The following is a 25,817-nucleotide window of genomic DNA, read 5'->3' on the forward strand; positions in this document are numbered from 1 at the left end:
GATTAGGTGGTTGAATAAATATCAAATCTTCTATAAAATAAAGGATGTTATTTATTAAAGGTACTAAGATAATGATAAATGTTTTTGAGATGGGTCTCACTATGTATCCCAGCCTGAACTCAAACATGGAATCCTCCTACCTCAGCTTCCAGGATGCTGGGATTATAGGCTTGCAATGCTGCTCCTGACATCCTGTGGGTATTTCTTATTGTTTAGATCTGAAAGTAGTATCAGTGGCTGTATCATATAAGAGTTGTAATTCTGCCTGTGACCACCAGATGTCGCTCTCCTACTTTGTTTCAGGCTACAGTTTGGTTGTTTGGGGGAGGTTTATGTCTGAGCTATACACCAAGCCCTTAAGGCTACTGTTAATCAAATCAAACTAATTTCTTACCTATACTTTGACACACCCTTAACTCTTATACATTTCCCTCAGTTTGTCAGTCTTATTTGTTACTCCCTCTTTAAATGTGTTCGAGATCTAACCTTATTACACTGAAACCAATCAGCTTGCCTGGTCAGACATCTTACTATGTCTCAGCTCCTCAAGTGCTGTTCCATCTCTCCAGCCACATGTCCCGTGCATCTTAACCTGCTTCTTGGTGTCCCAAATCTGTACTGCATACAAAAGTTACTGCTCAAGCTCAAATTCTGCACACCATTATCTCAGAGTATCTTTAGTAAAATCATTTCCATGAACTGTTTTCCTGTCTCAGAAGAATGGCATCACCATGCCATCGGGTGTATAGCCTCTCAATTTTAGTTACATATTTCTCGTCACTGCTCTGCAGGCAGTGGAACGTGGGAGAATGGAGTCCATAGATGAGGTGGATTAAAGTCTCGTGCAATAGGCAACTTTATTCAGAGCCTTTAACACTTTATTCTCTGAGGATTAAGAAAGGTCACATGAGTAAATTTCACATGAGTTCAAGCTGTATACAATCACAAAGATAAGTCACAGGTGGTAAAAACATGTTTTTCCAGAGAGGAATATAAAGGATCATTTCAACATTTAATTGCATAACAACAGCAAGCAATAATTAGAAATCTGAAGTAAACTCACCTCTATCCGCTACACCTTGGAGGAGCACAAAACACATTCCAAGAACAATTCTGTGTTCTGCAGAAACTGAGGCCACGTGAGTGTTTTGGAGTGTTCTTACAAGCATTCAGAATTTTCCTCACTCCATTCCTGGACTATATTCCAACAGTTTTCTGTAGCATGAATTCTAATTCTAAAAACCCAGAGTCAGATATCAGGGTGAAAGCTTAAAGATCAGAGAAGACTAGAAAGACTTCTTACCTCTAGGAATCCTCAGACTGAGGGGGCGGAGCTCCTGTCTCTACTCGGCCTTATCACTTCCTCTCTCCGCCCAGCTATATCACTTCCTGTTTCCTCCTCCCAAGTGCTGTTTTCTTCCTGTTTTTTTTTTTTTTGTTGTTGTTGTTGTTTATTTTTTAGACGGGGAAGTTCTAGACCATCCTGCACCACACAATGAGGTTCTTTTCTTTGTTTTGTTTTGTTTTCCAGACAGGGTTTCTCTGTGTAGTTTTGGTGCCTGTCCTGGATCTTGCTCTGTAGACCAGGCTGGCCTCGAACTCAGAGATCCGCCTACCTCTGCCTCCCAAGTGCTGGGACTAAAGGCATGCGCCTCCACTGCCCGGTACAATGAGGTTCTTCTTTTTTTTTTTTTAATATTTATTTATTTATTATGTACCAGATCTCATTACAGATGGTTGTGAGCCACCATGTGGTTGCTGGGAATTGAACTCAGGACGTCTGGAAGAGCAGCCAGTGCTTTTAACCACTGAGCCATCTCTCCAGCCCTACAATGAGGTTCTTAACCAAAACAAAAACTGAACTACTTTTTTTAAAAAAAAAAAAACAAAAAAAACGGATGTCTTAGTGAAGAGACACTGTAACCAAGGCAAGTCATATAAAAAAAAAAGCATTTAATTGGGGGCCTGCTTACACTCTTAGAAGGTTAGCCCATGGTCATCATGGAGGAAAACAAATTGGCAAGATGCTGGAGCAGTAGCTGAGAGCTTTACATCCAGAGGCAGCAGGAGGAGAAAGAGGCCCCGTGTGGGCTTACGAAGCCTCCAAGCCTCCCACCCTCAGTAACACACCTCCTCCAACAAAGTCACACCTACTTCCGCAGGGCCACACCTCCTAATTCTGCCCAGATGGTTCCACTAAATGGGGACCAACCATTTAAACTAGTGAGCCTTGGATGGCCATTCTCATTCAAACTGCCACACCACACAGGGTGATACTTGGTGTGGGGATGCTGGTCTTTAATGTCAACTGGTCCTAAGGTTGGAGTGGGTGTGCATTCAAGACCAGCTGGGACAACTTAGTGAGACTCTGTCAGAAAATAAGTTATAAAGGGCTAATGACTTACTTGAGTGGTAGAAAGATTTCCTGCCATGTACCTCAGTACCAAAGGAACAGGAAGAGGATGGTAATGTTCAAGGTGGTGTATTAGGGTTTCTGTTGCTGTGAAGAGACACCGTGACCACGGCAACTCTTATAAAGGAAAAACATTTAATTGGGGCTGGCTTACAGTTTCAGAGGTTTAGTCCATTATCATCATGGTGGGACATGGCGGCGTTCAGGCAGACATGGTGCTGGAGAAGGGGCAGAGTGTCCTACATCTTGACTTGCAGGCAACAGGAAGTGGTCTTGAGTCACTAGGTGTGGCTTGAGCATGTATGAGACCTCAAAGCCCACCTCCGCAGTGACACACTTCCTCCAAGAAGACCATACCCACTCTATCAAAGCCACACCTAATAGTGCCACTCCCTGTGAGCTTATGGGGGCCAGCTGCATCAAACCACAGATGGTAATGTTCAGTCCTCAGTACCAAAGGAACAGGAAAAGCATGGTGATGTCACCTTTAATTACTACTATTTCTCTTTGCAGAAAAAAATTGTGCCTGCCAGAACAAGCAAGGCAAAACAAGATGACGACGGAAGGATGGCGGCTAGAAATCGTCTCGCTGCCATAAAAAATGCGATGAGAGAGAGACTGAAGCAAGAAGAGCATGCCCCAGCCGCAGCTGTGGAAGCACCAAAGGAAGTCGACAAAATAGTGTTCGATGCTGGGTTTTTCAGGATTGAGAGTCCTGTCAAATCGTTTGCAGGTTTGTGTTTTTGCAGAGACTTAAGAGAAGTATTTGGACCAAATGGGAGCTTGTATAAAAGGTGAAAAGTAATTTTCATGTGAAAAGATGAAAGTGCACTGATTTCTAGAAAACAGACTATATGCTGGCAAACCCACCTGCAAATCACATGTTTGGAGGCGTGATCAGATTGTTCTGTGCATGATTTATCTTTTAAGATCATGTTTGTGTTTTCCAAGAGATTCCATAGCTGCTACTGCTATGTAATCTCAGTCTGTAGGTTCTGTGACAAGTTAGATTAGAATTAAGATGCAAAAGAAATTGGACCTGGGCTTTGCACTTCGCTGAGCGGTCCAGGTGACTGCAGCCTGCCTCTCGGCACATGAGAGATGGGGAGGTACCTGAGCTACTTTGGTGGAAACCTGTACATCGCTGCATTTTGTTTACTGTTCACTGAGATTCTTGGGACCAAATTCAGCTTTGCATAAGTAAGCTAGGCAAGCACTTGTCCATTGAGCAATGGCCTCCCTTTTTGAAATTATCGCCTTTGAGACAAGGTCTAGTTATACTTCTCAGGATGTCCTTGAACTCATGCGGGCCTGGAACTTGCTCAAATCCTCCTGCCTTTGCCTCTGGGGAGGCTGGGGTGTAGGCTTGTACCACCGGGTCCCACTTCATATCACTGAATTCAAATGTTTTTCTTTTTCTTTTTTTTTTTTTAAAGATGTATTTATTATGTGTACAGTGTTCCGTCTGCACGTATCCCTGCAGGTCAGAAGAGGGCGCCAGATCTCATTACATGTGGTTGTGAGCTGCCATGTGGGTGCTGGGAATTGAACTCAGGACCTCTGGGAGAGCAGCCAGTGCTCTTAACCTCTGAGCCATCTCTCCAGCCCCTCAAATGTTTTTCTGTATGCTACCTGCTCACTCCACTTGAGATCACCCTGTCACCTCCTGCTAGGACTATCCGATTCTGGCACCACCCATTCAAGTGCTGATGGGGGAAAGCTGAGTGTCTCAACAGTTCATTTGTAAATATTCACTTGTTTCCGTGTATTAACCTGTTTTTTAGCTATATCTGGTAACTACATCAGGTTACAGCCTGTGTCTCAACCTTCTAGGAAATACTCTGCTTTACAAAATAATCAAAGGAACTTATTATAATTAATATTCAAACTGGGGTTTTGTTTTTGTTTAGTTTTTCAAGACAAGGTTTCTCTGTGTAGCCTTGGCTGTCCTAGAAGTCACTCTGCCAGGTTGACACTCTTGACCCAAGCATTCATTTGGGTTAGCTAAGGAGTCGCTCATCTTGATTTGCAGGCAACAGGAAGTGGTCCGAGTCACTAGGTGTGGCTTGAGCATGTATTATATTTTATTATACCTCGTAAAATATTCTCACTGTTGTCTCATATTGTCAGAGCTGCCCCTCTTTTTAGTTTTAGTTTTAGTGTTTTATGTATGTAGATGCTTTGTCTGCATGGTTGTCTGCACTGTGTGTGTGCCTGGTGCCTGCAGAAGCCAGAAGAGGGCCTCAGATCCCCAGGGCCGGAGTTACAGCTGTTGTGAAGCACCATGAGGTGCCGGGAGTCAAACTTGGTTCCTCTAGGAGAGCAGCTAGTGGGGTTTTTGTTTTGTTTTTTGTTTTGTTTTGTTTTGGTTTAGGTTTTGGTTTTTCGAGACAGGGTTTCTCTGTGTAGTTTTGGTGCCTGTCCTGGATCTCACTCTGTACACCAGGCTGGCCTCCAACTCACAGAGATCCGACAGGCTCTGTCTCCCCAGTGCTGGGATTAAAGGCGTGCGCCACTGCTGCCCGGCCCAAAGTCAAACCTTTTTAGAGCAGTTCTATAATATTATAGGCACGGGATAGCAAAGGGACACGTTGTCTAAGTGATAATTCTTCAGAGGAAGTCCTTGGCACTTGTCAGATGTTGACAAGAGAAGGCCTAGTTAGGATTTGCATTGCCTTTCTGAATGAAAAGTGAATGAAAGGACTTTTGCTATGGAGGTTACTTTCTTTTTCTAGCACTTTCTTCTGAACGTCGTTCTCAGAGATTTGGAGCACTTAAGTCTGCCAGCAGAGTCGTTCCTGAGAGTGGGGCTGCAGGGGACCTTCTGAGACAAAGGGTTTCGCTGGAGAATCCTGATCTTCACAGCAACAAGAGTGAAAGTGTCAATAAGACATTGTTTGCAGACATTCTTGAAAGCAGGTATTTCTCTACTGTGCATTACAGGTTTAACGGTACTGATATTACTGTCATTTCTCATGGTTAAGCTGGTAAAATGTGACGGACATTTCACAGATGGATGACCTGTAACATGTACACTAGACTTGCTCTTTTCTAACTGAGATTTCAGGTCAGAAGTAAGTTTGGTGGTGGTAATCCTGGCCACTCAGGAGACAGGTGGAGGGATGATTTAACCAGGAGTTTGAGACCAGCTTTAGTGACACAGCCTGTCTTAAAAGAAAGCAGAAAGATCGGAGTTGATAGGTGGTCATGTTTAGATGAGCAGAGTGTATGGTGCAGTACAGGGGAGAGAGAAGCAGACCGGTGTCCTGGTGGTTAGCAGAGCTGAGCTCAAGACCCACCACGTGACTGGCCAGCTGTGAAAACTGGGGGCATGTTAGTTAAGTGAGATTCACTCTCCTCATCTCCAGAGCAGGACTGATGACAGTCTGCTGCTTCTGGGGTGCTTGAGAGGCACATACTGTCGTACTGGTTGTTATAGGAAGTAGCCAGTGTGTGCAGACAACCTAGACGTCACTTTAGGTTATTAACTAGTGTCCACCCTTACAGCAGCCATGTCAGGTACCCAGTGAGGAAAGCTAAATGGTATCTTAATGAAATTCCACTTGCAGTTGGTCAAACTGGATCCATAAGAATGTCACCTCTCCACAAATGCATAAAAATAATCTAATAATGGTTCATAAATGCACAGCCCATCTGATGGGGAAAGGGATTTTAAACAAGGAGGAAATAAAATTGTAATCTGATGTCTAGACAAGATTATTGGGCTAATGAACTAATCTGAATTTTGGAACGTGTTGAACACTCATCACTGCAAACAGTATCACTGAGGCTGGGGGCGGGGAGGCAGGCCATGCGAGTGAAAGCAGGCGAAGTTCATGAACGCTCTGAACTGTTGGATAAAGTCTTTCTAAATCTCCAATATACACAAAAGCATTTTTAGCCTTTAGGCTACAAAAATGCTTTTGGTATTATAAAAATCTGTTTTGTAAACTACCAATTTATTATCCTATTACTTTGTTTAACTTATGGTTTATTATGTGTAATAGCATTTGACTCATAAGTATTTGAAATGAGAATCTGGGGCCAGTAAGATGGCTCAGTGGGTAAAGGTGCCTGATTTGCAGGCCTGGGGCCTGAGTTGGGTCTGTACACACGACATAAAGGAACAGAGGAGAGCTCACTGCTGCCAGTCACTCGGACTTCCCCTGTGCAGTGTGGCCTTCACACACATACAGTTAACTCTTTCAAATGTTCACTTGCAAATGTCCTTTTGAAGGCATCTTAAAAACAAACAACTTTGCAATAATAAGTTGTTCTTTAAGATTCATTTTTGTTAATCCCAGCACCCAGGAGGCAGAGGCAGGTGGCTTTGAGTTCCAGACCAGCCTGGACTACACAGAGAAACCCTGTCTTGAACCCCCCCCCCCGAAAAAAGATTGATTTTTATTTATGTGTGTATACATTATGTGTATGCTTCATGTGTGTGTGGGTACCTGGAAAGACTGTGTGTGTGTGTGTGTGTGTGTGTGTGTGTGTGTGTGTGTGTCCCACAGAGTGCAGAAGAGGGTTCTAGGTTTCCTGAAGCCTGAGTTACAAGCAATTATAAGCTGACCAACATGGGAAGCAAACTCCCACCCTCTGTAAGAACAACAAACTCCATCTCTCCAGAAGAGAATTTTTTTTTTTTTTTCTTTCGAGACAGGATTTATCTGTTTAGCTTTGCACCTTTCCTGGATCTCGCTCTGTAGACCAGGCTGGCCTCGAACTCACAAAGATCCGCCTGCCTCTGCCTTCCGGGTGCTGGGATTAGAGGCGTGCGCCACCACTGCCTGGCCTGAAGAGAATATTTTTAAAACAAACTTTGAAGAGATGGAAATTAACATTGTTTATTCACTTTGAACGTGTCGATTCATGCATTCATGCCGTGGCATGGTGTATGGAGGCCAGAGCACAACTTTTCAGGGATCAGTTCTCCTCCCAACATGTTCCAGGGGTTGAACTCAGGTCATCAGACTTGGTGGCAGGAAACCATCTCGTGGGTCTCCAAAGAGATTATGACAGATAAATATCTTAATTTGTATTTTATTAACATACAAAAAAATGAGTTTTGTTGTGGCAGTCTCAGGTCTTGTTTTTTTGGTGGTGCTGGCATTAACACAGAGTCTCACACATGCTAGGCAAGTACTCTGCCAGCCCTATACTTTGTTCTTTTAAATTACATTCTTATGTATGCATATTGTGTCTGAACATTTATGGGCCCGTGCGTACCCAGATCTGGTCCAAACCTACTTAAGATTAGAATATATTGAATTATACTAAAGTAAATGTAGCTGACCTGCAGACAGCATGGCATGCCTATAGTCCCGGCACTTGGGAAGCTGAGGGAGGAACACTGAGAAGCCAGCCTAGGTTACATAGCAAGACTCTTTCATGAGAAACAGAGCAAATCCGGCCACACAGTAATTGAGTTGCTCTGCTTCAGAGGTCAGCCTCATCTTGACCCTAAATATGTGGCTCTGGATTTGGCTACAATCAGCGTTGCAGGTGGGGCCGTATTAGGCTGAGTAATTGGCACAGGAAGGGGACCTGTGAGCCATCAGACAATAACTGTAACCAGTCTGTACAGATGAGGCAGGCTCTTGGGCCAGGCTCTGTCTCTGACCTCATTAGACAAACTAACAGCCTCCGTGAAGGATGGACTCAAAGCACAGGTCGAACGACTGTGATATGCTTGGTTATTGGAGTATAACCACTGTCTGTTTCAGGTCCAGCAGAGTGGAAGACACTTCGAGTCCTGGAGAGCAAGATTCAAGTGCCATCAGCCATGTAAGTCTATTGCAAGGTGGCGGTAGGTAGCCAAGGGTGTCATATATTTATGTCGGACAGGAAGTAACTCAAAGGAAGTCTAAGTGAATCATGCAAAGTCGTCATCCTCATTGGAATGGCCCGTGGGCGGTTTGAAACACAGCTCCCTCGGTATTCTTCAGGCCACATCAAGATGAATATAGAACCAGTGAACTAGAGCAAGGGTCAGCGATCTTTGGCCTCTTTTTAAGTGTTTTGAATTACTTCATGTGTAAATGTTTTGCCTGCATGTGTATATCTGTGCCCTGTGTGCATGTAGTGCCCGTGGGGTCAGAAGTGGGTGTCAAGTCTCCTGAACATGGAATCACAGCAGATTGTGAGCTGCCGTGTGGGTCCTGGGAATCAAACTCTCATCCTCTGGAAGAGTTTGATGACGTAGCTGTGCGCGTCTGTGTTATGTCTTTCTTCTTTTACTCTGTAGACCTGGCAGGCTTGGGCTGGAACCTCTTGTGCCAGCATCCTGGGTAGCACTGTAGTCTGCTGCCACCAGGCCCAGTGTGCTCTTGTAAATTTACTTTTCTTTCACAAAAAAGTTTGCCCATCTTTGAGCTGGATGTAGGTGCTTGGTGAGAAGCTTGCCTTCATTCCTATTAGTTCTTTGAGATGTGAAATGAGGCAGTAAGATTCAGTGTTCTTTAGACTTTTTATGGGTTTTTTGTTGTTGTTTTGACAGGGTTTCTCTGTGCAACAGCTCTGGCTGTTCTGGAGCTCTTTGTGGACCAGGCTGGCCTTGAACTCACAGAGATCCACCTGCCTCTGCCCCCTTAAGTTCGTGGATTAAAGACGTGCGCCACCTCCACCCAGCATTCTTTAAACTTTTCAATATGTCAGCCTTCTGTTTTTTTTTTTTTTTCTTATATTTCACAGCAGTAAGACTTTTTTATGTGTTCCAATTATGAGTAATTGGAATCTATGATGCCCATTTTTACCTCTAGGATGTAAATAAGATGAATGTCGAGATGGATTGTTCTCCTGCTGGTGGAGTGACGGATGATACTAAGCAGACAGAGGCACTTTCTGATGTGGAAGGTGCGGAGCTACATTCTAAAGTCAACTCTCAAGATGTGCTGATGAGTAATCCTGAGAAAAACTCCCCCTCACCCGGTGTCTCCTCAGAGGAAGAAGTCGAAGTGTCCCGGTCAGGTAAAGTCTTCTCAGATATAGCAAGCCTGGATAAAACAAATTAGACGAAGGTGTGATTGTTATAGGATTCTGAGAAGAAGTTTCTCATGATGTAGGTTAAGATATTAGAGGCTCACTGGAAATACCATGCAAACTAGTTTCAGAATACTTTGTTTTTCAACCAGGTGTGGTGGACCAAAGCAGAGACAGGAGGATTACTCCTAGTTCAGGGCTACACATGGTGTTCCAGGCCAGCAAGAGCAATACAGTGAAACCCTGTCTCAAAACAACAGAAAGTCCGGTGCTTCTGACCCGAGGCTTGAGAGACAGGTGCTGGTCCACACTGGAGATGAGGGGCATTGGTGTGAAACCTGGTTGGGAGCCCACACAGTCAGAAAAATTCCTTCAGTTCCCTTCTTCTGCCCATATCCCCAAAATTGTCTTCAAAATCCTCCATTTTTTCCTCTCAAATGCCTGTTTCTATCTACGTATGTGTTGTGATTATTCTGTAAAAGGGACTGGGCCTCACATTTGTGCTACAGTATAATGAGGGCCTCGTCTCCTGTTCTGTGATGCTGTTCTCAGGTCTGCTGGAGACCTAAGGGACAGTACAATGTTACAGCTATGCAGACTTTCAATGTCTTTACCTGGACTTCTTTTGTGTGAGACAGGATCTCACTAGGTAGCCCTAGCTGGTCTGTAACTTGCTGTGTAGACCTGCTGTGCAGGACCTCATGTAGATCTACCTGCCCCTGCCTCCTGAGGGCTATGATTAGAAGTATGCATCACCACCGCCTGGCCACCCCTATACCTAACGTAAGAATTTTACCTAGAAATCTAATTGCATTAAAAAATAGCTGGGCATGGCTTTGTCTTAGCATTTGATTGTAGTTTTCCTATCTTTTAAAGCTTTGTCCGTTTGTAACAACACTTGACCTGAAGAATGTTCTTTAAAATGATTTTCTCTTGTTTTTCAGTACCATTGCACAGACAGGTTACTTCTGAACTCTACCCTCTCGATCCAGTAAGTTCTCATCTTAATTGGGCAAGTGTCTGTATGTTCTAGATTTTTTACGACTGTAAAGTTTTTGATTTTTATCTTATGTATGGTTACTGTGTGGATGCGAGCATGGCACAGCATATGTATGGAGGTCGGAGGACAAGTCCTGGAAGTGAGTTCTTCCCGTCTGTTGGGGTTTCCAGAGATTGAACTGAAGTCACCACCCCTTTTACCTGCTGAGACTTGTCACCCATCCTGGTTTTGTTTGGTTTCAGAATAGGGTCTTGTTCTGAAGACCAGGCTAGCCTCTAACTCTCCCTCTCTGGTACTGAGATTTCAGTGGCTTGTCTAAAATGAAACTCGCTCCCTCTTGACTTGTGTGCAGGATTTGTGTCTTGCTATTACCTGTGCTTGTGCTGAACTGAATACATTATCTGTCCTTCTAAAGTGGGAAAGGGCTGGAGGACCCAGCCGCAATGGCTGCCCTCCCTGAGCACCTGGATTCAGGTCTCAGCACCCACATAGCAGCACACACCATCTGTAACTATAGTTCCAGAGGATCCACTGCCCTCTTCTGGCCTTTGTGGGCAGAACACCCATGCACATGCAATGCGTGTATTTTTAAATTTTTAATTGAGAAAAGGCTTCCACATTTATACCCTCTAATAGTCTTAACCCCTGGCATGCATTTTGCTATTCAAATCTGATAGGACAGATTGGCTGAAAACTTACCAAATAAGTGGCTTGGATTCTGCCAGATGTTTCTAAGTGGTTCAAGGTTTTTTGTTTTGTTTATAATTTATTTATTTTTATTTTATGTGCATTGGTGTTCTGCCTATACACATGTCTGTGTGAGGGTGTTACAGACAGTTGTTAGCTGCCATGTGGGTGCTGGGAATTGAACTCATGACCTCTGGAAGAGCAGTCAGTGCTCTTAACCACTGAGCCATCTCTCCAATCCCTCAAGTTTTTATAATAAAGTATGGAAAAAGAAAAGATCCAGGCAGTGATGGCGCATGCCTTTAATCACAGCACTCAGGAGGCAGAGGCAAACAGATCTGAGTTCGAGGCCACCCTGGTCTACAGAGTAAGTTCCAGGATAGCCAGGACTACACAGAGAAACCCTGTCTAAAAAAAAAAAAAAAAAAAAAAAATTTAAAAGATTGCATGTTTTTGATAATTTCATTGTTACATAGGGAAACTTAACGAAACTTATTAATTGGCAGTGCAGGAAGCTTATTGGGGGCACCTGTTGATGATGAACTCAGTGACTTCTCTGCATTTGCTCTTCAGCCAGCCCTGAGCAGCAGCAGTCCCTGCACACGAGTGGAGACCAGACAGCGAGACCGTGCCAGACACGTCTCCTTTGGTGGCGACCTCATCGTCTTCTCACCGCTGAGACCCCGAAGCAAAGAGCACCAGGAGGGTTTTTAACTTCAGAATAACTCCAGTTTTTTTCCTTCATATCATTAATTCTCTGATAATTCTTCAATTGTTGGAAATTTTGAGAATACGCATTAGTATTCACTTCTGTTTGGTCTATTTATATTGTATTACATGATGTTTTAATGTCCAGTGTTCATCAAGACACACTTCGGTGGTGATCCTGTAAATGTGCAGGTTATGTAAAATATTAAACGTGAAGCAATATTCACATCTGCATCCTCATTTTCTGCTTCTTCATTTGAACTCCTGGATCTGTTGACAGCAAAGATCGTTGATTTCCTTAGTTCCTTTAGGTGAAGTTTTCTGGATCATGAAGTCCATTTATTACAGGTCAATCCTGCTGCCTCTGCTAATTGTCTCTTTAACAGAGCCAGCTACTATTGACAAGATGCAGGGGGATCTTAATAAATTCTTAATGACAGGATGCTGTGAGCTTCCTCTTGTGGGAGCTGGAAGCCAAGTCCTGGAAGAGCATGTGCACTCGACTGAGTCATCACTCCAGCCCTATTCTTTGATAAACCCTTAGCTTTGTGATTATAAAACACAGTGCTAATTCAGGAGGGAGACAGCCCAGCAGATAAAGGCACTTCACATGGCATATGCCACCCCACACCCATACGTACCTACATATATACATGCATGCATACATACATGCATGCATACAATAGAAAATCAATACAAAACACAGTGCTCCAGACAATCGCACTAACAAATGCTAATGGCCAGACCTGCATTGTTGTTTTGGTCTGAGTGTGAGCCGATGATTGGAAGAAGACATTCTACAATAGTAACTTTGTAGGTTATCTTTTAAGATTAGACATTCTCAAAAGAGAACGCTCAATCTACCTTTGATGTCAGAAGTAGATGTGATTGCCGCTGGGGAAAGATGGTGTTTATTATGAAGCCCAAGCAACTTATTGGAAGGTTACATAAGGTGTTTGCACAAAAGAATGTTCATGGAATGCCTCTCACCAAAAGATGAAGATAACAATCCACTAATGTGTAGTGAGCTTTGTTGTCAGCCACCAGCTCACAAATAATGACACGGAGACTTCTTAATTATGGAAGCTTAGCCATTAGCTTGAACTGGTCCCACTAGCTCTTATAACTTAAATTAACCTATTCATATTAGTCTATGTTCTGCCACATGGTATTACCTTGTCTCCATACTGCCCATCTTGCTTCTTCCAAGTCTGGCTGGCAATTCCACCTTTCTTCTTCCCAGAGTCCTCTCTGTCCCCAGAAGTCCCGCCTATCTCTCCTGCCTAGCTATTGGCTGTTGAGTTTTTTATTACACCAATCACAGCAACACATCTTTACACAGTGAACAAATAATCCACAACACTAATGAATGATGGAAAGTTCCAGGGCAGTAAGATTGCCTCATGGGTAAGGGCACCAAGCTTGACCTGAGGTTGATGCCTGGACCCTACATGGTGGAAGGAGAGACCAAGCTCTCTGCATGTTCCTATTCCTTCAGGTGTTGGTTGCAAGTGCTTGCTTTTTGGTTTTTGTTTTAATGTATATGAGTGACCTGCCTTCGTGCACACCAGAAGAGAAAATCAGAGCCCATTTTAGATGGTTGAGCCACCATGTTGTTGCTGGAAATTGGGACCTCGAGAGGAACATCCAGTGTTCTTAACCGCTAAGCCATTTCTCCAGGCCCTGCAAGTGCTTGACTTGAAACCTTTTGATTTCTGTTCTTTCTGGGACACCAGCTTGTGACAATTGCCAGTTTAAATTATTTGAGAACCACTCTTGCCGAGGACCTGAGTCTGGTTCCCAAGCATCCGTGTTAGGCAGCTCACAACCACCTGTGACAACTCCAGAGGCCTTAATGCCTCTCGCCTGTGAGCAGGCACCTACACACACACACACACACACACACACACGCACACACGCACGCACGCACGCACGCACGCACGCACTCACCTTAAAGGGCTGGGGCTGTGTAGCTCAGTGATAGAACACTTGCCTAGCATTCACAGGTCCTAAGATTTGATACCTAGTATCAGAAAACAAACAAAAACCAGGTATCCATCAGCACGGAAATATTTATTAAATGGATGCCTTACAAGAAGGATAAGAAGGAATAAATGTAAAGTTTTCCACTCATAATGAGCACAGAGCCTTAAATGCGTAACATTTAACTCCGGCTTTGCATGCTGCCCCTCCTGGATTAGATCATGGTGGGTGAAACACTGGTAAGGGTTATGTCACCAGAAATTTCCACTTGGTTGATTTCCCTGAGATTTTTCATCCGATGGTTGTACTGCAGCAGGTGAGCATCGTTGACTGCAACCTTGAAATGGTCAGGTTCAACCAGCACCTGGATCTAGAAACCAGATAGGGAAACCGTCAGGGAGAGTGAGCACGTGGTACCTCGTGCAATTCAGGCGGCCCACCATGTGTACGCTTTGCAGGACCTACTGTCCATGGTGTGTAATTTTCATTTGTCAGTTTCTATAGAAAGGGAAGGAGGGTAGAGATGGCTCAGGAGTTAAGATCACAGGCTAATCTTCCAGAGGTCCTGAGTTCAATTTCCAGCACCCACATGGTGACTCACAACCATCTGTAATGAGACCTGGTGCCCTCTTCTGGCCTGCAGGGATACATGCAGTAAGAAATATTAAATAAAAAAAAGTTAAAAAAGCCAGGCAGTGGTGGCGCACGCCTTTAATCCCAGCACTTGGGAGGCAGAGCCAGGCGGATCTCTGTGAGTTCGAGGCCAGCCTGGGCTACCAAGTGAGTTCCAGGAAAAGGCGCAAAGCTACACAGAGAAACCCTGTCTCGAAAAACCAAAAAAAAAAAAAAAAAAAAAAACCAAGAGGGAAGGAAGAAATAGATTGATTTTAAACCAGTGTAACCTGAGTTCAGGAAGCCCAACACTTCTTCTTTTTTTTTTTGTGGAAAGATAAAGATCAGAGACAGTAACTGCATAGCAAAATGAGTCTAGATTGTCAGATTTAAACCACAGTAAAAAGGCATCAAAATTATCAGAAGGATGGATAATGGAAACCATAAAAGCATAATTTGCCTACACACAAGTTTAGTTTTAATGGGTCCCAAAATACCTAAAAGTTAAAAACAACATAGGAAGACATTCATTAATGACAAATATTAATTTATAGGACTGGTTAGTTTATAGCCAGTTTGGGAAAGGCCAGGAAACGCACTCCCTATAGCGAGTGGACATTCATCCTTAAACCTTGTAGTATAAAAGGGTAAGTTTGGAGCTGTCCAGTGACAATGTTGAGGGTCCTGAAGGAACTGGATAACATGCCTCTCCTGGCCACATGCCCAGCCTGATAAGCCTGGTCGCTGGGGTGGGGAGGAAGATTGGCTAGGTGCCCAGGACAAGCATGGGGTTTTCCAGTGGTCTCCTTCTAAGAGCGTTGTCTGCATATGGCAGCGGTAACTTACTTTGAACTGTTGGCCACTTTGAAATGGGAAAGTTGACTGTCTCTCTTCCCGGCCCCAGTTGTTATGCTCTTTGGTGTTGCACACAATGACTCTCTTGTTGTTCTCATTGAAGCGGGGGTTAAAGTGGAAGGCAACGTCATCCCCTTTCTTGAAATTCAGAGTAATCCTGTGTTAAACCAGAAATTAAAGTATGTATCAAGTCAAGAGCATCTAAGTTTCTAAAAAGCAAACCTTTCTTTCTATAATATAGGGATTGTTTTTCTGTACAGGAAGCAAATAAGCCAGAGCATGAGTTCCAACCCAAAAAAAGAGCAGGCCCATCATCTCATGACGGTGATCAACTCAAAAGTCTAGAAGGGCAATATGTGTGGTCTGTTCACTGAGACAGGGTCTCACTTAGGATGGTGCCTCCCGTGCTGAACCAGAGGAGCAAATGTAAGCCTATCAAAGCTGTGTCCATCTGGTGACAGGATATGGCTCCCATTCCTTTACCAGGTATAAACGACTACAGAGGAATTCATAGCTTCATTCTGGTTTTTTGAGACAGAGTCTTGCTCTATATAGTCCAGTCTGTCCTTGAACTTAGAATCTTCTATTTCTATCTCCTACAAGCTGGGATTGTGGCTATGACCACCATATCCAATCCTCTACTTTAAGGTTCTTAAATAAACCTGTGCATCTGGCTGGAATATCTCCCTTTTGTCCATAAGACTTAGAAACAGACTCACTAATGATCACAGGGGTGTTGATGGCACCACTGACATCAGGGACAGGCGAAATGGATTGCTCTGGACACTCAGCTGCGTTGTATCACATGTAAGTATAACTAGAAGTGATTGCTGGGTCCAGTCTGCCCCGGGCTGCTATGAACTGGCATAGGTATCCTAAATTACCTCCCCCAACCTGGTCCACCTCAGTTAAACCTGTCCTAGTGGCAAACGTTGGTTTTGAAGAAATCTTTTAACAGAATCTTCTCCAACCCTTTAAATAATAATGCCCACTCAGAAGGGTGAGCTTCCCAGCTTGCTGGTCACTGCTGGTAAGACCTAAGCCTCAGTTTTATCTGTCAAAAGGGAAAGCAATGGTCCTTGCCCTGCTTTCACTCATAAAGATCAGAAGATATGACACACACAGACAGTTGAGAATGTTAGCATTCACTCCGAACAGCCCTGACAGAAAAATCACACGGCATCAAGTACTATGGGCTAATCCATGTGGCAGCCCAGCCAGGATTCTAACATGCCGTTTGTAACGTCTTAAGATAGTCTTTATTCCAAAGCCAATCAAGAGACTGGCTGGGCCGCTGGCGCCCCCCCTCATTACTTGTTTGCGTTGGGTTTCACTGCGCCCATGATGGTGATCAGCATGCGGGGTGTGACTCCTCCAGGCAAGGGCAGGTGATAGGGCACGGTCTGGAACAGACGAGAATGTGTGTGTCAGTAAGGCAGTGTGTTTTCCTGGGGGAAGTAGAATTCCATTGCTAACACTGTTACGATGCGTGTGACTAACACAGAACCCTAGTTTAGGCCACCTGTCTAGATGCTGAGGCCGTCTTGCCACGGCCTAAAGTGATAAAGTTCCCAGTGTGCACAAACAAAATAATAAAAATGAGACAGGGTCAGTCTCCCTCCTCTCTCTCTCTCTCTCTCTCTCTCTCTCTCTCTCTCTCTCTCTCTCTCTCTCTCCTGAGACAGGGTTTTTCTCTGTGTAGTTTTGGAGCCTATCCTGGATCTCGCTCTGTAGACCAGGCTGGCCTCGAACTCACAGAGATCCACCTGGCTCTGCCTCCCGAGTGCTGGATTTAAAATTGTGCACCACCACTGCTTGGCAAGACAGGGTCTCTCTGTTTAGACCAGGTTGGCCTCAAACTCACAGAGACCCACCTGCCTCTGCCTCTGAGTGCTGGGATTAAAGGCGTGCATCATTATGCCCAGCTCATTACCACAATCTTAACTGGATTTATATTAAAGCACTTTATCAATGCCTTATCATCTCTCTATACTAACAAGTCACAGAATAAACTCAATATGAACATTCCTTTTTCCACCTGACCAATATACTCCTGTGTTTGGCCCTTGAGACACGGCTGTAAGCAGCAGGCTTAAAGATAACCTCCCTGCTGTCCTCTCCTCTGTATATCAAGCCCATGAAACAACTCTTCCTCCTTACCAGTGATCCAGTGGGGGCACCATAGGGGCCAGCAGCTGGATAGGCCCCGGGAGCAGTAGGGTAGGCTCCGGGTCCTCCAGGTTGCCCTGGCAAGGCTCCAGGGGCAGGAGGTCCGGGGAAAGCTCCAGGGGCAGTTGGGCCAGGGTAAGCTCCAGGGGCAGTTGGGCCAGGGTAGGCACTAGGAGGAGCCTGCCCAGGATAAGCCCCTGGAGGAGCCTGTCCCGGGTAGGCCCCAGGATAGGCAGCCCCTGGGTAGCCCCCTGCCCCAGGCTGGTTCCCCCATGCACCGGGCCATCCTTGAGGGTTTGGGTTTCCAGGGCCAGCTAAGGCATCATTAAGCTGTAAAGAAAGGCAAACAGTTAGAGGTCGGGACTCATTCACAAAATAGAATTCACAGGACTACAGGCATTTGTGACCCAAGAAGCTGAGAAATAAGAGAAGGTTCACTGTGCCCTTGCCTACGCTACTGTTTGAGTTCCAAGCACTCAGATTTCGGGATTGAGTCTCTGCGGTTTACTTTGAGTCTGGCCTCTCATCATCACAGATCAGGGCCTCTAAGCTCTTCTAACTGACACCAGGAACCACCATGGGTCTGCTGCTTTCATCAGGGAAGTCACTGCTGCGGAGGCCAGGTCTCTCCCTGGAATCTGCTGCTGGAAAAGCAAGCCTCCAGCTAACAGGCCCTGAGCAGACAAGTGAGCCAGAGGGAATTTCATGGTAGGAGGGTCGGTCAAAGGGAAAGCTGGGTGGTAGGAATGAAACCTTTAACCCTGTGAGCGTGTCAGGCTAAGAAAGCAGACATGAAATACTTACCGAAAAACTGTCTGCCATTTTCCTAAGAGAAAAAAAAAAAAGCCAAAGGGGGTTATTATTATTTGAACCTAAAGGATTTAGCATCCCAAATAGTTTATGGGCAATTCCATAGTTTATGGGCAGTCTACAATCATTTTGCCCAAGTCAATGGTGCAGGACCAAAAGACATCTTGTGGGTGGGGCGGGGATACTTTCTAGCTAAATTCCAAACTGACCTAAGTTGTGGAGTTAGACCTTGGTGCCAGGAGCTCCTGTTCTGAAGCCTGAGAGTAAAGCCTTGAGGGGCAAAGAGCAGGGTGTGAGCACTTCCTGCCTCTTCTCTAGGTGAAATACCGTACAAGGTGTGGCTTCTCTGGCTGCCTTCCTCCCTCGGTTTCTCTACCCTTGAAAGGATTCACGTGCAGCACAGGCCACCCCTTTCTCTCCCCAGCCCTTCTGGACACTGGGGGGAAGCGGTGTGGCGGTTCCTACTGAGGTCTCCAAGACAGCTGTCAGAGCTGCTGCCTGGTTATTTATCCTCCACTGGCACACCCGATGTCTGCTCGGAGGCTCCACTTTCCATGTGGTCCCAGGAAGGACCACAGACCAGCAGGGGACATGAGACGCACGCACACAAGGGTGTTATCAATGCCACCAGACTCTGCTGGGACATTCAAATCTGAGAGCTTACTTGTGAGTTGGGAAGGGAGATGGTGTTGGACCAAAGCCTTGATGTGCAGGTGACATCTGGGAGTGTTCGTGTCCTTGGATTTGGGGATGTTTTGTTTTATACTTCAGAAAGGTCTTTCTACGTAGCCCATCCTGACCTTGAACTTGAGATCCTCTTGCCTCAGCCTCTCAAGTGCTGGCTGTGGTGTGAGCCACTGTGCCTAGCTTCTCTTAAAGGTACTTGTTATTCCAAATAAAACGTTCGGCAGTAAAGCAGCCGAACAGAGGTGAGTCAGGTGGCGATGGGCACAGAAGCATTTGGGGGCCAAGATACTGTCAAACAGGTTTGTCTTGCACAAAGCTGCTCGGGGCTGGTTTGCAGACATAATGTACTTCTTCCTGCTCCTGCCCCTGTGCCCGGCCTATGAAAGCACCTACCCCTGTGGTAACAGCTCCCTCAGAGTGAAGCCGAGGGCCACTTTGGTTTGGAAACTTTCTCTCTCTCTCTCTCTCTCTCTCTCTCTCTCTCTCTCTCTCTCTCTCTCTCTCTCTCACACACACACACACACACACACACACACACACACACACACACACTTGCTCGCACTTTTTCCCCCTTTAGGGTGCTGAGGATTAATTTTCCTGCCTTGGAATCTTAGGCAAACACTCCAGTGCTAAGCACCATAAGCAGCCACCAGAGGGCTGCTTTGGACTGGGGTGAGTTCTAGCTGAGCTCAGAAGCACTACAGGCATTTTGCTACTACCTGGAAATAATCAGAACTTCATTTGCTACCTGTGATTTTACTCAATTATTCCAAGAAATAACATTATTAGGTGAGTGTGCTGGCTCATGCCTATAACCCCAGTATTCTGTAGCATGAGGACTACCATGAGTTTGAGGCCACCCTGGACTACACTCCGTGTTTCAGGGGCTCATTCTGGCCTTGAACACTTAGGGCAATCCTCCTCTCTCAGTCTCCCGGTGGCTGGGATTAGAGACTTGAGCCACAGTGCCTGGCTTCAGGGTTTTCTTAAGAAAATAAAACCTAGGTTGGGCACGGTGGCACACAGTATTCAGAAGGCAGAGGCAGGCAGATCTCTGGGAGTCTGAGGTCAGGCCTGGTCTATGTAGCAAGTCCTGGGCCAGCCAAGGCTATGTAGTCCTATGTCCATTTTGAAGGCTGTTGGGGAACAGTTTTGAAGTTCAAAGTGGGCAGGGAACTTAAGACTTCTGGGTACCCTTTTCCCACCCCTTCTGCAGTATCTCTAGCTTCAAGCCACTAAATTCCTGTAACTTGTGACAGCCTCAAATGTTTTCAGACATCGCCAGATATGCCCTAGGGCCAAAACCAGGTATGGTTGAAAACGAACCAATCTAGGCTGCTAATGGTTATCCCTACGTAAAGATACAGAAGCAAGGCAATAAAAACTAACAGGGAGTTCCAGGTTTTCAAACTAGCCAAGTTTACAAGGAAGGACGGTAGCCACTTGCAACTTCCGCTCTAGGGAGACTGACACAAGAGGATAAAGTGTAAAGCCCGTCTAAGCTACAGGTCCAAGCAGACCCTCTTTCCAAAACAAGGGAAGTCTGTTGCTGGGTGTGATGCTGCACACCGGTAATCCTAGCACTTAGTAGGCTGAGGCAGGAGGATTGAGTTTAAGGTTAACTTAAGCCACATAGCAAGGTTGTCTCCAAAAGCCATAAAGGTAACACTTCCCCCCAACCCCCCCCCCCCTTTTTTTCTTAAGTAAGTTACGGTTTTAAGAGGCTGGAAGACTTACGTTAAGCTCTTAAATCTGAAGGCCAAATCTCTGATGTTAAATAATGTTTCACTTGAAAATTCTGTGTGAGAAAAACAAAACAAAACAACCTAAGTTTACCATTTTCTTCAAAAAGTGTCCTATTAATAAAACACCAATCAATTATGTTTAAGAATGATACAACTAGAAACTGTAAGGGACAGTTCCACATTGAGCTTTGTTCTTGGCAAAGCCGCGGATGAGGGCTGGTTTAGTCCATTTTCCAACCTCATCAAATGAAGTTTTAGAAACAGCAGATTCCATTGTGATTCATGGGAGCCGTGGATGACAGTTTGGTCTGAACTGTGACACATTCCACGGGATGGCCTCCCTGAATTTGTGTGGTGATGGTCTGTCCCCAGGGAACTTTCACGGATCTGTTTTATTTTGTTAGCAATCTGATGAGACCGACTGGGGAAACATTGCCACTGTTAAGTGAGAAATCAGAGAGCTAATTCAGTGGCCCAAAGCCATCTTGCTGGCAGTCTGGGGACCAGGACACAAGTGTCCTGACTAATACAAGTTTGTTCTATATTACTTTAAACCATACATGTTTGATGTTTTAAAATAAAATCCTTTGGAATTGTTAGTTACTTCACTGAAAAGTTCTCTGGCTTGTTCACCCGGAACTACATGACATGCTGAAACAGTAAACAAATTTTAAAATAAGCTCAAGCTTTGTTCAGAACACTAACTCGGTGACTCATTCAACACACAGGATACTGAACACAGAACACCATCCTGTACAGTCAGGTTGCTAAGAAGAACCACAATGTAACCAATAAGTTGTATTTTTCCAAAACCAGTATTTACTGTTGTTTGTGTCTTCTCTCAACCACAGATCTTTTTTTTTAACTGAGATGTGTGTGTGTGTGTGTGTGTGTGTGTGTGTGTGTGTGTGTGCTTGCTTATGCACCTGTGTGTGAAGGTGCGCATGTCCCTGTGGGGGAGGTCAGAGGTCAGGGCCAGATGCCCTCCACAATCACCCTTCCCCTTATTTTCTGAGACCATTTCTATTTGAGTCTGAGGTGCACTGACTGACCAGAATGACGGGTGAGTGAGCCCACAGAATCCTCCTGTCTCCGCATCCACAATCCAGGATGAGAGATAGGCTCCGGTGGCCATTCCCAGCTTTGTGAGTGTGCGATGGAGATCTGAACTCAGATTTTCTGATTATGTTGCATTGAGCCATCTCTCCAGCCCCCAGATAGAGTTTTTTTCAAGTACATGAATTTATTTTGTGTCTGTAGGTGTGTGTGTGTGTGTAAGGGAGGTCAAAGGACAGATTTTAGGAGTTGGTTCTCTCCTTCCTTCCAGTGAATAAACTCAGTTTATTCCCACCCTACAGATCATGTAAACGTATAAACTCCATTCTATCACTTCTAGAACCAGAAATTTTTGAAGGGCCATGGCAAAAAAAAAAAAAAAAAAAAAAAAAAAGTGAAATTCATCAAAGATTTTTTTTTTTAAAGCAGAGTATGGGACTTGGTCTCTGTATTTGGAAATACTGCATTTGGAAGCAGCAGGCAGAAACAGCTCAATGTCATTCTGATGGATTTAAATATGAGTCAACGGAACCAGCTGTTTATTGGGAGCTTTTCCTTTAATAGGAGTGACCCACCGCTCCATGCTCTGCTGTGCCTACCTACCAACCACCCGGTTGTCTGGGCTCCCAGGGACTCTCCTGGAACTTGTGTTCATAAAGAACAAAACTGTAAAACAATAACTAGTGATCCTGGGCCCTCCCCACGCTCCTTCCCCAGGAACCCAGGCAGCGCCACTCCATTCCCTGCCTTTGTGGAAACATGGAGCAGGGTGTGAGGAAGTCCACGTCCCAAAGCCACAGTCAGTAAGAGGACACTGGCCATCTAGGAGTTCTTTCTCTTCCCAGTTCCTCACATCAAGGAAGATAAAGTTACTCTGTGTTTCTTTCAGTCACTGACTTTTTCCCTTTGGAAAAGTCAATTGTCAGTCAAGGAAGAAGGCGTGACCCCTAGTCAACAGCAAGCAGGACACGGGTCTGCTACAGTGAAGACCTAGACTCTGGCTCCCAAGGGTGTTAGGCAAACAGCACCTAAATCCAAATAAGACCACACTAGGCCACTTGAGCTCACCGGCAAGAAGTAAAAAGGTTAATTTTTTATATATTTATTTTGAGACAGGTCTCACTCTCTGGCCCAGGTTGGCTTTGTAGCCTATGCTGCCTTGAACTTGAGATTCTCTGGGCTCTGCCTCTTGAGTGTTGGAATTACAGGTACTTACTCCCATACCCACCTAAGGAAAAGTTCTTTGGAAAGCACCTGTGTATACTCAGGAGGCAGAGGCAGGTGGGTGTCATAAGTCCAGGCCTGCCTAATCTATGCACCAAGTTCTAGCCAGTGCTACCTATGAGACCCCATGAAAGTTCTCCCAAGGATATGGAATAATACAGATTTTAAACTCTTTTTATTATTATTATTATTTTTCAAGACAGGGTTTCTCTGTGTAGCCTGGGCTATCCTGGCACTCACTCTGTAGACCAGGCTGGCCTCGAACTCACAGAGATTCACCTGGCTCTGCCTCCCAAGTGCTGGGATTAAAGGCATAGGCCACCACTGCTCAGCCCTCTTTAAAAAAAAAAAAAAGATGCATTTATTTATTATGTACACAGTGTTCCACCTACATATGTGCCTACATGCCAGAATAGGGCACCAGATCTTATTATAGATGGTCCTGAGCCACCATGTGGTTGCTGAGAACTGAACTCAGGTCCTCTGGAAGAGCAGCCCGTGCTCTTAACCTGCTGAGCCATCTCTCCAGTCCAGATTTTTTTTTTAAGATTTATTTATTTATTATGTTTACAGTGTTCTGTCTGCACACATCCCTGCAGACCAGAAGAGGGCGCCAGATCTCATTTCAGATGGTTGTGAGCCACCATGTGGTTGCTGGGAATTGAACTCAGAACCTTTGGAAGAGCAAGCAGTGCTCTTAACCTCTGAGCCATCTCCCCAGCCCCGGCCCAGATTTTAAACTTTAAACATTGTGAATTTAGGAAGCTAGCCCCATCAAGGATAAATATGACTATCTTAGGGGAAAGAGACCTATTTGAAAAGTATTCAGAATCAATGTGCAGAGTCTAGCATGATGATCCACACGCTGTAATCCCAGCACTCCGGAGACTATGGTAGAAGGGGTGCCGTGAGTTCAAGGCCAGCCTGGACTATATACTAAGTATGAAGACAGCCAAGGCTATATTGGAAGACCCTATCTCAAGAAACAAAAGAAAAACAAAGCAAAAAAGTATCAGTGACCAAGAAGGAGACAATTGCTAAGTGTGGTTGTACTGGTCTGGAAAATCACAAGTTCAAAACCAGCCTAGATCACATAGGAAGACCTTGCCTCAATTAAAAACAACAAAAATTCTTCCAATCCCAAGTTCCTTTACCTTCCACCCAAAGACTATTGTGGCAGAAAAGAAAGCTTTTTGTTATTAAACTTCAATTTTTATGGAAACAGTTGTGGGTGGCGGCTCACACCTCAGCACTTGGGAGACTGAGACAGGATTGAAAAGTGAAAGCCAGCCTGGGCTACATAGAGTTCCAGACCTGCCTAGGCTGTAGTGAGACTCTGCCTCTCCCTCCCTCCCTCAGAAAGCAAAGACATAAAAATACGGAAATATATAAACTGGAAGCAAACAACTTGGAATTTCAGAAATCAGTGAGTTTTAAACACTGTGACTGCAATTGCTTTCTTCAAAATCAGCTGCGTCACTAGGTCCAGAGGTCCTCATTATCTAGAAACCCTACTCCCCAAGGGTCACTTGACAAATATTCCAGTTCCTGGAATAGGAAATCCTAAACGACAGCCTCAATCCCCGCATCATTGATTACCTGCATTCGTGTTTGAGCAACAGATAATTCGGAATAAATCCAACTTTTAAAAGCCTCCAGCTAAGGCTCTGCAGCTCTGGGGTAAACACCACCACACCCAAGATTTCCTCAGCCCAGATCTAGATGTTATTGCTCAAACCACATCGGGCACTGATGAGTCACTTGGCTTGCAAAAAATTTAGAGGTTACCGTCGTTTCTCATCCGGGAACACGCGCACTAGAGCCTGGGCAGCCCTGTTTTCTGTGCGGTCAGCACGCAGGGAGTGGCTGTAGCCCCTGTCGCTGCTGGACCTGGCAGAGCTCACTGGCACCACACAACAAGATCTTTAGCGGAAGGCTCAGCAAGTGCACCAAATGAGTCTGCTGGCCAAGTCAAGGATCCCAGGAGATGTCCTGCAGAGTCTCCAGGCAGCCCCCTAGCGTTCCGGGAGGGGGACTTGGTTCCTAGGGCCAAGCTAGGGGTAACCGCTTAGAGACAACTGCGAGGCGGCTCTTGGGGCTCACTCGAGCGCAGGGCTTTTGTGCCCAGAGCACGCCGGCATCCCGCCGCCCCAAGGATGCTTAGTATGTAGGTCGCAGCTAACTTTCTCCGAGTGTTACCGGTTGGGGAGCCACGGCTGTGGACCCGCGTCTGGGACCCTAAAGGTCGTCTCCCGCCAGGCCGCAGGGCAGGAACCGCGGGCTCTCCCGCGAGCCGAGCCCTTTCTTGGTGCACTGAGCTGCAGCACCGGTCCCCCTCGCCCGCGCCGCTCACCTGGTCAGTGCTCCGCCCGTCGCTCCGCTAGCTGTTAGCAAGTTGGGCGGCGGCTGGTGCACTTCTAGTACACTTCTTCCCGGCCCGCCCTCCCGGGGCGGGGCAGCATCCCTCGCCCAGCAGGCACCTGACTGGACCGCGCCCTGCGGACCCCGGAGCTTTCCGGAGCTGGAACAAGGACACGCCCCGCCAGCCTGTGCCCCTCACCTGTGCCTGGCAGTGGGCCCTGGCCGTCTGCACCCAGACACTCTAAGATTCACACGATTCCCGAGTCTTAAGCTACCTCTCACGGGCACAGCCTGCTACCATTTCCTTCACCCAAAGCCTTCCCCAGAAGTGCTCAGTGACTTATGCGTGTGAGGGGAGGGAGGAGCAGGTGTCCCTGCCATGTCTGAGATGTTAAGAGGCACCCCCGTTTGCATTCACTCCTGCACTGAATTTTGTTGTGTCTGAACACCCCAAGTTTTGGTGTTTTGATCTACTCAGAAGGTGGTACATGGTAGGTTTCTCTCAATGGGTATTTGTTGATTAATG

At 45.6% G+C, this 25,817-nt stretch overlaps 2 protein-coding genes across 3 annotated transcripts in view; one reads left to right on the forward strand and one right to left on the reverse strand.

The window, feature by feature from the left end:
- Positions 1-12,015, forward strand: part of Dlgap5 (DLG associated protein 5) — a 37,469-nt gene extending 25,454 nt beyond the window's left edge. Inside the window, exons 14-19 of the mRNA XM_059274501.1 lie at positions 2,927-3,146; positions 5,149-5,332; positions 8,140-8,200; positions 9,175-9,382; positions 10,339-10,385; positions 11,655-12,015. Coding sequence (XP_059130484.1) covers positions 2,927-3,146; positions 5,149-5,332; positions 8,140-8,200; positions 9,175-9,382; positions 10,339-10,385; positions 11,655-11,795 — 861 coding nt within the window. The 3' untranslated portion in view covers positions 11,796-12,015. The remainder of the gene's footprint in view (positions 1-2,926; positions 3,147-5,148; positions 5,333-8,139; positions 8,201-9,174; positions 9,383-10,338; positions 10,386-11,654) is intronic.
- Positions 12,016-13,843: 1,828 nt separating this feature from the next.
- Lgals3 (galectin 3) lies at positions 13,844-25,347 on the reverse strand. Of its 2 annotated transcripts, none has more exons than XM_059273742.1 (7): positions 25,284-25,347; positions 20,643-20,703; positions 18,213-18,234; positions 17,400-17,738; positions 16,554-16,642; positions 15,231-15,396; positions 13,844-14,142 (listed from the first exon to the last, which is right to left on the reverse strand). In XM_059273742.1, exons 3-7 carry the CDS (start codon positions 18,228-18,230, stop codon positions 13,987-13,989), a joined length of 768 nt encoding a protein of 255 aa, XP_059129725.1. In that variant the 5' UTR covers positions 18,231-18,234; positions 20,643-20,703; positions 25,284-25,347; the 3' UTR covers positions 13,844-13,986. The 2 variants fall into 2 exon arrangements, with proteins under 2 accessions (XP_059129725.1, XP_059129726.1); XM_059273743.1 differs by lacking the exon at positions 25,284-25,347 and adding an exon at positions 24,530-24,657.
- Positions 25,348-25,817: the final 470 nt, after the last annotated feature.

The sequence above is a fragment of the Peromyscus eremicus genome, chromosome 9, assembly GCF_949786415.1.
Source record: "Peromyscus eremicus chromosome 9, PerEre_H2_v1, whole genome shotgun sequence".
Taxonomy (NCBI): Eukaryota; Metazoa; Chordata; class Mammalia; order Rodentia; family Cricetidae; genus Peromyscus; species Peromyscus eremicus.

Coding starts and splice junctions, on each gene's coding strand:
- Lgals3 (XM_059273742.1), bottom strand. Junction 16,643..17,399: donor GTGCCCCCACTGGATCACTG/GTAAGGAGGAAG, acceptor CGTCTGTTCCAG/ACCGTGCCCTATCACCTGCC. Junction 14,143..15,230: donor AAAGTGGCCAACAGTTCAAA/GTAAGTTACCGC, acceptor TCTGGTTTCTAG/ATCCAGGTGCTGGTTGAACC.